The following is a 13090-nucleotide window of genomic DNA, read 5'->3' on the forward strand; positions in this document are numbered from 1 at the left end:
GTGTCCCGCGGGCTGGAGCTTGGCACTGCCGTTCAAGACTGGAGCCCCGAGACCCCCGGGGGGTTGCAGAGCGCCTCTCACGGGCAGATCCCTGCTCACCGCACCCCTAGCCGGGAGTCTGGTGACAGACAAGAATACCATTCCTACAGACAGAAGTCTCGTCTCATCCCTGGGCCTGGTCCCTGATCCAGCGACCAGGAAGAGCTGGACGTAAGGCCACTGGGCTGTGCTTACGCAGAGGCGCCATGTGGGGCGGGCAGCGTCCACGGGGCCACGGCCGCCCGGACCTGCCCCGCCTCGGCCCCGGGCCAGCCGGCCTAGTCCTCCTTGGGCCTCTCCACGGTGAGAAACGTGTCCACAACGGCAGGCTGCCGCTCGGGGTCACCAAAGGGCTGCTTCTCACGGTTCTGCTCGGCCCTGGTGCGTGTCCAGGAGGGGGAGCGCAGACAGCCGGCCCTGGGCAGCGGGTGTAGGCCTGGTGGGAACACAGGCTGGGGTCAGTGTGGCTTGGGGTCCCAGGTCACTCCTTCAGCTACTGGGCTGGGCCCGTGTGTGCCTCCAGCACGGCGTCGGGCCACACGTTGGGGTGCCCTGGGCACCAGCAATGTGTACACGTGGGTCTGGGTGCAGCCGGGCCAGGGGCTTTCCTGTTGTCCCCAGGCGGGTCCCCATGCAGCTGAGGCGCCCGCCCTGGGGGTGAGCCTGGCCCGGAGCAGGTGCCACTCCCTCCCTCCCCGACCCCCCCCCACCCCGGCCTGCATGGGCAGTGAGCCGGGAGCGGGGAAGGTCCCTGGGCCCCCATACCCCTGGCGGCTCCTGTGCCGTTTCTGCGGCCTGCGGGCTCCAGCCGCTTCCCGGGAACTGAGCTGAGGAGGGGCTAGGACTGGTGAACACCACCCACTTCGCGCTCTGCCTACTTGATATTAAACCCAAGTAGTGAATTCTGCTTTCAGTGGGACTGTGGCTGTGGCCTTACGTTGGCATTTGAAAAGTGAAATTAAGGAGGGGTAGAAAGATCCCTGAGAGCTGGCAGATAGGTGTGTGAAGTGCAGAAATGGTGAGTGAAATGGTGCCGTGTCGACAAACTCTTAAACACGCGTCAGAAAGGAAATCGTTTTCCAAAATGGGTCTCCAGGGAGCGGTGCTGGGTGGCCTGAGGCCCCAGGACCTCCCGCAACCCCCTCCAGACCCCGGCAGCAGCCCCACCTGCGGGCGAGTCGCTGGCCAGGTTCTCGTCATCCGAGTCGGCGAAGACCTCGGCCAGCTCCTGGTCGGACATGTCAGTCAGCTCGGTGAGGTCCAGGAGGTCGAAGTGCACCTCCAGGGACGAGACGCTGCTCAGGGGCTCTGGGGGCAGAGGGGCGTGTCAGCGGGGCCAGGTGAAGGCCAGTGCGGTGGGAACGAGGTGGGGCTGACCCATCCCCGGCACCTGCTCCCTGGGGCGCACCCGAGGCCCAGGGACCCGCCCCTGGTCCCAGGGAGCACGCTGGGGCAGGTGGGCTGTACTTACGCCGCCTCTCCGTGACCTGCAAGAGACCCGGTGCCGGTACTGGGACGCCCACCTCCTCCTCGGCCACAGGTGAGTAGCTGCTGGTCCCCGTCCCAGGAACGGGGGTGCCCAGGGCAGCCCTTGGCACCTCGACCTCCTTAACTACCCCTGCAACAGAGAGAGCGTTACCCGGGAGGGGACTGCGGTCTCCCACCGCCACCCCCAGGACGCAGGCTGGGAGGACTTGAGAACCTGGCCCATCGAGCCCTCCCTTGAGGCTGTGGGCAGGGATCGCAGTGGCCAGGGGTGACCTTGGGTCAGGAAGCCAGACAAGGGGCAGAGGGCTTCTCCGAGGATGCTGCCCTTCCCCGTAACCCTGATTTCCAGACCCTTTGCCCTGATTACGTGAGCAGGAATGACCACAGGTCTCGCGGGGACACTTGCTGGTCCTGTCGGAGACCTCAAGACACCAATACTGTCACCTGTCTCCACTTTCTGGTCCAACCTACGGTCGGGTGGGCGGTTCTGCATTTGCTTGCCCTTTGGCGCCCTTTAATCCAGAATGGCCCCGGCTCACGTGTCTGTCCCGTGTTGTGTTTGAATCCACATAACACGTTCTCACATGAAACGAGGACGGTGGCCACAGCAACCCCTCCCCACCGACCACGCCTCCGGACTGGGAATGTTACTCCAGGGTGTTTCCTATGCAATTCTTGTTTTTATGTAATGGCTCATTTCATGTAACTTTTTGTCGGGTGAGAGGCGAGGCCCCTTGGCGATCTGCTTGGTGGAGACTGTGCCACCCAGGGGCGGGCCCTCCACCCCACGGAGTGCTTGCTGTTACCAGGGCAGACTGCTCCATCCACACCTCCTACCAGCTCCTCCGGAGTGTTCCAGGGCCCTCTGCCCCACACAGCCAGGGGTCCCAGTCATCTGGCCGGCACGTGCCCTGAGGCAACGGGACCCCTGGCTCCCTGGCGTCCCCACTCCTGCTCTCTCCTGAGCCCCGCCCCCCGACAGAGACCCCACCTGCCCCCAGCTGACCCCCAGCTGAACCGGTGCTCAGTAAAGAGTGAGGAATGCCTTCCCGCTCCCTCATCAGTGTGGCCGCCCATCCCAGGGGTCCAGCGCCGAGAGCTGGGTGTGGACGAAGCCCCAGGAGCAGCTGCCAAAGGGGGGCCCAGCAGGGGGGCCCAGTGCCGACAGCTGCCAGTGAGGGCTGGGCCTGTGTGGCCAGCAGCCTGGCGGGCCGCGTGGGTTTGGAGGGTCCCCGGCTGGGTGGGATTTGCAGCTGCAGAGCTGGCTGGGTCGCCTCGCCCCTGGCTTCCAGGAGGGAACCGCTCCCTGGGAGGCGTGGCTGAGGGGAGGTGGGCCTGCCGACTGGCGGGGCCAGCCTGGCTCTGCCCTGTGCTGTGTCATCACTCAGGGCCCAGGGCTGGCCTGCTGGACTGGGGCTGGGGATCTGGTTTCCACCTTGCTGCCGCATTTGGAACGTGGTGTCTGAGCATCCTTGGAGGGTAGGGTTACACCCCCTGGTGTCCGGCCCGCCCAGCCCAGCAAGGACACGTTCCCGACCAGAGGGCACCAGAGCTGGGGGTGGGCGGGGAAGCTCTCCCGAACATCAGAACCCCTGCTGAGGGTCGAAGGCCCAGGAAGCCCTTGGGGACCTTTGCTCTGCGGGAGTGTTCTGCTTCCTCAAGGCGGGGCCGCACAGCGGCCGGGTCCCCCTCCCCAAGGGCGCACGCGTGCCTGGAGTGTCCTGCTCTGCTTCTACACGTGTCCCATCGTCCCATCGTGGTGGGTGCCTGGCTGGCTGGGGGCTGCAGCTAGGTGCTGCCATTTCTCTGGAGCCTCCCAGTGGGGCAGGTGGCTCTGGGTTAATAACAAGAATGACAGTGGCTCATGGTTTTCTGTGCCAGGCAGAGTTCCAGCAATATGTTTTCCAGCTAGTGTCACAACCAGCCACGAGGAAGGGACAGTGAGTCTTGGCCAGTAACACCGAGGGGTTCAGCTTGTCGAGCGGGAGCTCTCGGCCACCACCTGCTGGCCAGCAGAGGGAGGGGAGACCCTGACCTTGCGCCCACAGGGAAGCTAGGCCCTGACCGGGTGGAAGGGGACTTAGCGTAAAAGGTGGGGCAGAGGCGGGAGTCTCTGCTCATAATGGCCCTCTCTCACCTTATCTAGAAAAGAAAGCGCTCTTCACCTGTGCATCTGGCAGATTCCTGAGCCGGACTCGGATGGACAAAATAGGGGATTCCTGCCCTCTTCTGGTGGGGCAGGGCTGGGGAGCCCTGGGGGTTGTGGTCCCGGGGGAGCCCTGGGGACAGGTCTGAAGGAGGGTGGGAGCTGGGTGACAGCTGGGGAGACAGCACCATCAAAGGCCCTGAGGGGTGCGTGGCTGCCTCTGAGGCATGGCTGGGGTGGGTGAGGGCAGGGGGACACCGGTGGGGAGACATCTCTGGCTGCTCTCTGAGCTGGGAGGGTTCCGAGCTGAGTGGGACAGCCTCTACCTGCATGTTTGTGGGATGGGATGCAGTCCAGGTGGGAAAGAGGCAGTCCACAGGTGCAGAGATGGGGGCAGGGCAAGGAAGCAGGACCTCCTTCCCCATCCGGCCTTGGGTCAGGGGGCTGGGTATGCAGATACGCCTCATTATAGATCCTAGGATCCAGGGGTCCCAGACAGCCCAGGACAGACCTCCAGCCCCTACAGGCACAGTGGCCTTTTGTACTCATTGTAAGAAGCACATTTTATCAAATTTCAGCATCCCTGAAACAGCAAACCATCTAGTCGATGGTGTCACAGAGCCAATGGAAAATGGTAACGGTGAACTTTTAAAGTCACCTTATGTCTACTTTCTTATTCTTTTCATCTCCCTTTGGCAGTGGTCTGGTCTTTATTTTGTAAATCCTGGTGTCCTGGCCTGTGTCAAAGCTGTGTGGGAGAGGAAAAGCAGAAGATGCAACTTTTGGCGTCGAGGACACTGATCTTTTGGCTGGAAGGATGTGAAGGGAGCAGGACCTTTGCTTGGTCCTTGTGTACAGTAGGTGCACCATAAATGCTGGTTGAATGAACGAGCCCAAGACCCCACCCCAGAGTCACTAAGCGGCTGTGCTAGGAATCACCTGGGTCTGTCTGATACCCTCTCGATAAAGCCCTTGTAGGAAGAAGGGAGAAGTTCTTCACGAGTGAGACCCCCTGCTCTTCGTGGGGTGTGAAGCAGAGGAGTGACCGATCACACAGGCAGGCACAAGGGCAGGGGTCCTTGGCAGCCGGGCCAAGCCGTAGGCTGGGTGGGTTCAGCAGACCCCAGGGTTGCCCAGGCCAGGGCAAAGGTGAGCGGTGTTTTTGACGCCCCAGGGTCAGCAGTGGGCTAGCAGCCTGGCAGAGCCCCCAGTGAGGGAGTGAAGCCCCTGGCCCCTGCAGGGGGCCTGCTGCCCTGCCCTGTGGCAGCAGCACCCGCGTGGGGAGACTGGAACTGGGGGCCCAAGGCCTGGTATGAACGCATATGATAGTGTTACCCTGTGCTACGCTGCTGACCTATTTTCCAGCACATTCGTGCCAAGAACTTGGCCCAAATCTCAAGTTCCCTGCTGTGTGCCCAGGGTTTTGCCCCCAGCATGGAGGAGGTGCTCTGCACATACCCAACGCGAATGAGTGAAATAATGAATAGCGTAGAAACCAGCATGGCTGCAGGGAGGGAGCGACGGGCATCGCCCCCGTTTCCCCAGCCCCTGTCCCTGGAGCCAGTGCTCCTCCTCGGAGCATTTTGAGGATGCCGGGTGGGCCCCATCTAGGCTCAGCCCCTGCAGGGCAGGGCCCAGGCCCCTCTCTCCCAGTCGGACAGACTTGGAGGTAGGTGGGCTAGAGACTTGGTCTCCCAAAGGCACCTTCGGGAAGTGCACCCCGTCCTCTCCCCTCCACGTCTGTGCATTTTGATATTAAGAAATTACTGTTAATTCGTTTAGGTGCAGAAATGCTGTTTTAATTATAAAAACCTTATCTTTTAGAGGTAATTTCAGAGATACTTAAGGATCAAACAATATCTCTAGGTTGGCTACAAATTACTACTGAAGGAAGGTGGGTGCAGGCGGTGAGGGGCGGGGTGGGGGGGGACTTTACCATACTGTTGTCTCTACTTGTGTGTGTGCCCCTCTCTCCAGAGTAAGTTCCAAAAAGTCAGCGAACTCAGAAAATGACAGTCACAGCTACCCACGCGTGACGCCCCCATGTGGGCAGGACGTGGCTACGGGGTAAGAAGCGTGTGAAGCCCACCTCCCGCTGCTGTGGCCCAGCCCCACCACGGTGCCTGCGCAGAGGAGGTTCCTGGAGCACTGAATGAGTTAGGTCTCGGGCTCCAGTAAGTGACGTTCAGAAACTGAAGGGTCGTTAAGCTCCCTGCCCTCTGCTCCCTCTCTGTGCAGGCAAGGGGGGGCCTCCACTGAGAGAAGGGGACACGGAGCTCAGAGGGGCCTGGCTGCTTTGCCGGCATCCCCAGCCCTTGCTCTCCAAACCTGCCCCATGAAATCCTCGCAAAGCCGCCACCCGGAAGCCCCGGGGTCCTCGTACTGCCAATGGGAAGAAAAAGCTGGATCCCTGCCACAAACGACAAAACAAAGAAAACCCACACCCACTAGCCCCTGAGTGTCTCGGGTGGTGCTCGGAGGGAGCGTGACATGGGCCCCTAGACAGCCGTCTGGAATGCACCTGCCCAACTCGGCCTGCAGACAGAGCAGTAGGTGGACCCACTGCTTCAGGACACTTCCAGGGCCAGCATTTTGGTCTCTGGAGCAGGCCACTGGTGTGGCTAGGGGACCCCCAGCGGACCCCTATGTGGTCAGGGAGTGGCTCCCTGGTATGGGACCTCCAGGGAACCCCGGGTGCATCTGGGGCCTGGCCGGGTGGGTGGAGGAGCCCGGCAGCTTGCATCCAAGTTCCGAGGCCGATGGCACAGGAAACCCCTCCTGAAAGGTTCCTGGGAGGTTCCTAGGAACCTGTCCTAGGAAAGGTTTCCCTCCCACCAGGCCAGGGCCAGAGTAGGGCCAGACTCCTAGGGAAGAGGCCCCCGGTACACCTCTACCGTCCCGACAGCTGGCAGGGGCCGTGAGGAGGGGTCACTCCGTGCACACCAGCCCTCCCAGATGTGTAAGCTCCTGGGCCTCGCCCCGGCAGCCAGCAACCCCTGCCGGCGTGGGAGCCCCCGCAGGCGGAGCCAGGTGCACCCCCCCCACACACCCGCTCCGAGCCCCTATCTCAGCCTGGTGCCCCGAGGATCCCGGCCGCGGCCTCCCCGCCCTACCCCCAGGGAGGCTCGGCTGGGCCGAACAAAGCACACGCGCAGCTAGGAGGGCAGCATCCCCCCCCACGCCTCGCTGACCTGGATCCCGACTCTGGCCCTGGCACGCCCCATCTTCCAGATCCCCGGCTCCGCTGGGAGGGGGCTCAGGACCAAGCTCTGGGCCAACCACTCAGGAGCGCGCCAGACACCGCTGCCCGGGTCGGGAGCGCGGAGGACGAGGGGGCGGGGACGCGGTCCGTGCGCCCCCCGCCCAGCGCTGGGGCCGTTCCGGGCGGTGCCCCCGCTCGTCTTCCCGGGCGCGGCGCACTAGGCTCCCCCCCGCTTCGGCCCGGCGCAGGGGGACTCGGAGCTGCCGGTGGGTCTTCACAGCCCCGGGGCGTGGCCGATGTGTGGGCCCAGGGGGAAGGGGCTGCGGGCCGCTGCGGGGAAGGCGCAGCTCGTGGGCTCCCGGGGGCTGGGGCCCCCGGGGGGCTGGGGCCGCACTCACCTCCCGGGCTGGCGCCCTCCGGGGGCTCCATGCGGCCGGCAGGGCCAGGGAGGGGCGCACGCGGCGGCGTCGTCACCCGGCCCGGGCGCCCCTGCAGCTGCGGCGGCGACTCGGCCCCGGCTCCCGGCGCAGCGCATTGGGGCAGCAGCCGGGGGGCCGCGGCGGCGGGGAGGAGCCCGCGGGGCGGGGCGCGCAGCTGCTCCGGGGCCCTGTTCCCCCACCCCCCCACCCCGTTCTCCTTCCCTGGCCCCGCAGCACAGGTGCGGCCCCGCCCCGCCCCGCGCGCGCCCCCTGCCGGCCCCTGCCCCTGAGGACCCCTCCCACGCGGAGACTACCCCCTCCTGCAGAGCCACCCCGACCTGGCCGCGTCCCCCAACGCTGGCCCGGCCTCTGCGGCCCCTGCGCGCGCCCTCATTCAGCAGCCGCGCCGACTTCCGTCCGTTCACCCCCGCAAATTTGTGGGGCGCCAACTACGTGCCGGCGCTCTGCGGGGTATGGAGGGGCGGGCCTAACACCCTAGGGCCCTTAAGCCAAGAATTGCAGAGTGTGATAAATGCTGTGGAGAGACAGGGCGAGGGGGCGGGGTGGGGGGCGGCGAGAGCGTCTAAGGGCTAGGCTGGGGGCAGGGGCGGGGGGGGGGCGGTAAGGGAGGTCAGGAGAAGGAGGCGGGCAGAGAGGGGGCCCCGGAAGGAAGGCAGGCAGGATCTGGGCGTGCTGAGAGCACCAAACGGTTCGATGGAGCCCCACTTCCAGACACTGGACCCTGCACGAGGCCCTGGAATGCAGCTTTGTGCCAGGCCCTTGGTGCATTAATTCTCCCGGGGAATCCTTAGAAGACGGGATCCTGAGTTTCCAGGTGAAGCTGAACACAGGGTAGGCAGCCGACCAGGGTGCCACAGCCGGGCGCTGGAAGCCGGAAGATCCAAATGCAAGCCCATGGTCTGCACAAAGACGAAACAAACCAAAGAAAACCGTCAGGGAGACAGTTTGTTCCCAGCTGGGCGTGGAAAAATCCGCAGAGGAGGGAGGTGAGTATGAACTTGGTGTTTGCAGGAAAGCACCCTCCTAAAGGCAGGTTGTCCATACAGCTTCAGCCAACAAAGGGCCTCACCACCTAGTCCAGCTCCAGTCACACGGAGCCCATGGCCTTTGAAACTGTCAGTCAGTGAGGCAGGCTAATAGTTCCCATTTTTCTTTAGTTTACAAAACAAACAAAAACAAAAACTGCTAAAATGATCTCATGGCCCACGAGGACAAGCCACTGCAGTTTGCACTCTGTGCCACTCCAAGAGGCAGGTCAGCCCCCTGGGGACAAAGCTGAGCTACAGGGTGGGTGGTGGGGACATAAGGAGGTCAGGACAGTAGGTGGGCACTGGCTGCTCAGACTCAGCTGAGGTGGAAGTTTGTATTGTCTCAAAATGGTCAGAGCAGTATTTCTGATTCCCTGTGTCTTCCAGAACCTTCTGCCCCCGTCAAGACATTCCCTGTCTGTGCCCCTTCTGCTCGAACCTGGGCAAGCTTGTGGCTGCTCTGGCCAATGGACTGTGGCAGGTTGATGCCATGTGACTTCCAAGGCTGGGTCTTAAGTAGGATTCACCTCTTTCCGAAGGCTCCCCTGGAACCCGGCCACTCTGTGTGAGAAAGCCCAGGCCATTTGAGGGGCCACTTGAGTGTTTTCTGGCCCACAATAGCCAATGAACCAGAGATAAGGTCTCAGCCAGTAGCCAGGCGTGAGAGCCTGCCTTTGAGCCACCCCCAGGGGGTAATATGTGGAACCAAGGTGGGCTGTCCCCACCGAGTCCCAGCCAAGTTGCAGATTCATGGGCAAAACAGATGTCACTGTATTTCATTTGGGGGCAAGCTGTCACACAGCCATAGTAACTGTAACAGTATTGGTGTTTATTAATTATCCCCATTTGGCATATGAATAAATGGATACAGACGGAGTCTTGTCAAGGGCATCCTAGCTGGTAAACAGCAGGTGATCTGACTTCAGAGGCCAGTGCTTATTTTTAACTTTTCATTAAAAACATTTTCATGGGGGGCTTCCCTGGTGGCGCAGTGGTTGAGAGTCCGCCTGCCGATGCAGGGGACACGGGTTCGTGCCCCGGTCTGGGAGGATCCCACATGCCGCAGAGCGGCTGGGCCCGTGAGCCATGGCCGCCGAGCCTGCGCGTCCAGAGCCTGTGCTCCGCAACGGGAGAGGCCACAGCAGTGAGAGGCCCGCGTACAGCCAAGAAATAAACAAACAAAAAAACATTTTCGTGTAAATCAACTATACTTCAATTAAAAAATAAAATTAAACTAAAATAAAAAAGGAGAAAATCCATTTTCAAACAAAAGTAGAGAGAATAGCACAGTTAACCTACATGAACAGTCATCCAGATTCAGCGATTACCAACTCGTGGCTGATCCTGATTTTTCTGTACTTTCAATGCCTCCCTCCATTGCTGGGTTGTTTTGAAGCAAATCCTATATATGTTATGTCATTTCATTTGTAAATACTTCACTGTTTATCTCTAAAAGAGAGTCTAGTCTTCTTAAGCACTGTGTTATCCTAACATCCAGGCCTCCATCGAGTTGCTGCTGTGGTCTGAGGCAGTTTACCTGGATGAGCAGGTACGTGGGTGTTAGGAAGAGCCAGGTATTAGACATAGGTCAGTGAGTTTGTATGTATTAACATTTGGTCTTTGACTTTACAGGAAACTCAGATGCCATTTATCTGGATTTCCGAGATGCACAGCTTGATGCTGAATAAAAGTATCTCAAGCCATCCATGTGAAGAAAAAGCTCTTTTCTAAAAATCTGAACTCAAATATGAAAAGCACAGGTCGCTGTGGGTCTTACTGGGAGCCCAGAGAGCTGGCAGCAAGGCCTCCCTGAACTATGCATCTCTGCAGTGCACACTGATAAACCATGCTGTGCTGTTGATTTGTGACAGATGAATATCCTGTCTCATTATCCTGAGCTAACCCTCCTATTTTTGCCCTTTTTGTTGAAAGGGATTATTGTTAATGCATTTATTTAATTCAGGACTCCCAGCCAGACTTCTAAAGCAAAAAGCCAGTCAGCGTGAGGCACCTAGCGTATTGGGTCTGCAAAGTGAGTGTTAAATAATTATCATTACTCCATTGTGCTACCCAGCTGCACTGTCTCACCTGCCAAAACCGCTCTGGGAGGACCCCACCTTAGGGGAGAAGACCCTTATCAGGCCAGAGGTTTCTGACACAGAGGCTCAGGCTCTTGTCTGCCCAGGCACGGTGACACCACCAGACCTCACAAAGGCCTCAGGGCTACTATACATAAATCACGGCTCTGTACAATACAGTCCCTCCAAAGGGCTGTTCCTTTCCAGGAACGATCAGGGCTTGGGTGGGCAAACAGGAAACCCCCCCAGGCTCGTCTCTGTGGCTCTCACATGCATGCCCCTGTGTGGGTGCCTGAGCCTAAGCAAGCCCAGCTACGGAGGCACCTTTGTCTCCCACCTGAGCCTTGTTTCATCATTCACACCCTGCTCCCAAGGAAGCTCTCCAGGGAGAGAAGATTCTTCTCCATCCCCAAACTGATGGAAAAACATGACCTCTTGCAAAACCACTATTTCAGAAGATGCTAAAGTTGAGAGTGTAGAAAAAAGACAACAAATGGTGTGTAAGGACAGCACTTTGCATGTAGGTAATTGGGTGGTAGGAGGGATCGCAAATTCGCTTTGGAAATCTTAAAGTGGTTAGCAGTTTTCAGAGCAAGAGCTTCGGAAAGGAACCCGATGACTTTTTTTTTTTTTTTTCTGCAGTGCGTGTCTGGAAACCTCTGGCAAAGGTTTCTAGTTTTTCCTCATCACAAGGACAAGGCCTCTTCAGACAGACCAGTTAGTTTTTCCGAAGGGGAGATTTGCTGATTTCAAAACTTTGGACCCAGCTGGAACATGTTCTCTTCCCTACTTTTGTTTCTTCTGAGGGTTTGTGGAAACCCAGCTATCTTCCAGCCTCAGGTGGGAGGAATCTTCAAAGATGGGCGGGGGTGGGGGTGGGATGGGGTGGGGTGGGGTGGGGTGGGCCCAGGGGCAGAGCCTCAGCCTGAATTTGAATCTAATTTGGAAAACGTAGCGGTGCATATCTTTCCGGCACCTCCCGTTACTCACTCACTGCAATTATGCATGGTAGGACCCGTACGCACGTACAGTAAGTAAGAAGTGGATGGAAACAGTTCCTCTCACCTCCATGGAGCTTAAGTTCTAGTGGGGAAGACCCGCAATAAACAAGACACGTCCCGCAACGAACGCGTTCACGGGCGTCGTGGAAATCTAGCTTGTGCATGACGCCCAGCTGCGGCCCAAACCCAGTGACTCAGCCCAGCGCGTTGCTAGGGACGCGCTCCCGCCGTTGCCAGGCTGTGACCCCTCGGGCGGACTCTCGCGAGGGTCCTCGAGACTTCGCGCGGAACCTAGCAGCGGTTGCCTGGAGACCGCGCAGCCCGGGCTGGGCTGGCGCGTTGGTCTGCCGGTCGCGGCCGGCGGGACTCTGGAGCCATGGTGAGGAGGGGTGGGGGTCTGGTAGGGTCCGCGCCGGGTACCTGGGGCTCGGGGGCCGGCCCTGCGCGCAGGAAGACCCGGGACGGGAGGCCTGGAGCTCTGGGGTCCCGGAACTGAGGGCTTGGCGCTCTCGAGGAGTCCTCGCAGGGAGGGCCCAGGGTGCTGCGGACCCTGGATCCCGGACCCCGCACGCACCTGGAGCTGAGAGACCTGGGCTCTCCAGGATCCTGTGCTCACAGGGGTGGGTGGTCAGAGAGCACCCGCCTCCCCCGCCCCCGAGACCCAGGGCCCGGTGTGCACGGCGTCCAGAGCAGAGAACTTGGATCGAGGGGCTTTCCTACCTGGAATGGAAGGCTCATTGATGAGATCCTTGGGACCTAGGGTCTCACCTGGCAGGGGCCTGGGAGACACAGGTGCTCCATTCTCTGGGGTCGAGAGCCCGGGGCATACCAGGGTGGTCGGAGGACCCTGTACACCGGAGGGTCTTGACAGCGTGTCCAGTGCCCGTGGAGTCCTTCGGGGCAGAGCTTCAGGGTAGAGGAACTGCTGTTTCCTTGGAGAGCCCGCGAGGAGTGAGGCCGGTACTGAGCAGGGCACGGCGGCAGCTTGCTGCCTCTGGGGCTCTCCATCCCGGCCCCTCTCTGTGGTAGGGCTCACAGCTGCGCCCCCCCACCTCCGCCATGATGTAGGGGCTGTCGGTAACTCAGTTTCCAGGCAGATGCGGCCATCAGCTGTGGGAGGCAGGGAGGATGCCTGTGTGTGCGGGAGCCCCAGGGGCTCTACCAGGCGGCAGCCGCTGGCTGACTGTCCCTGATGCTGGGTGGTGACAAACCTTCAGGCTCTTCTGATGGGGTGGACTTATTGGAGTAGAGGGATTGGAAAGAGGGCATTGTATTAGGAGTGAAGATTTCTGTGGATGGGTCTTTTGAAAGTCAACTGGAAAAGGACCACCAGAATACATCTACTTTTACTAGCTTGTGGGACTATAGGGTGATTTTCCTTTTTTTCTTTACGTTTTGTAAGATTTCCACAAAAACTTTCTTTGTAGTAAAAATGTTACTGAGTCACGTAGATGCGCGTACACACAAGCATGGGCCACAGAAACTTGGGAGAAGTAAAGGCGGAAGGATAAGGAAATTGTCCATCTGCTGAGCGGCCCTCCGGAAGGGAGTGAGGGTGGAAGGTCTCGTCTGGCACCTTGTTGAAGTTGTTAAAAGCGGCCTCGCCCCATTGACAGAGCCCACAGTGAGCACCACAGTCTGCTCCAGCTCCCTCCACCAGGGTTCTCT

The 13090-nt window shown here is 60.0% G+C and overlaps 1 protein-coding gene across 1 annotated transcript; it reads right to left on the reverse strand.

Annotated features, from left to right (window-relative positions):
- Positions 1-317: 317 nt before the first annotated feature.
- Positions 318-7304, reverse strand: DBNDD1 (dysbindin domain containing 1). The gene is made up of 4 exons (XM_065899580.1): positions 7274-7304; positions 1511-1657; positions 1207-1347; positions 318-475 (listed from the first exon to the last, which is right to left on the reverse strand). Exons 1-4 carry the CDS (start codon positions 7302-7304, stop codon positions 318-320), a joined length of 477 nt encoding a protein of 158 aa, XP_065755652.1.
- Positions 7305-13090: the final 5786 nt, after the last annotated feature.

Source organism: Phocoena phocoena, chromosome 20, assembly GCF_963924675.1.
Source record: "Phocoena phocoena chromosome 20, mPhoPho1.1, whole genome shotgun sequence".
Taxonomy (NCBI): domain Eukaryota; kingdom Metazoa; phylum Chordata; class Mammalia; order Artiodactyla; family Phocoenidae; genus Phocoena; species Phocoena phocoena.

Coding starts and splice junctions, on each gene's coding strand:
- DBNDD1 (XM_065899580.1), bottom strand. CDS start 7,304: ATGGAGCCCCCGGAGGGCGCCAGCCCGGGAG. Junction 1,658..7,273: donor GGAGGGCGCCAGCCCGGGAG/GTGAGTGCGGCC, acceptor TCTCTGTTGCAG/GGGTAGTTAAGGAGGTCGAG. Junction 1,348..1,510: donor GCAGGTCACGGAGAGGCGGC/GTAAGTACAGCC, acceptor CTCTGCCCCCAG/AGCCCCTGAGCAGCGTCTCG.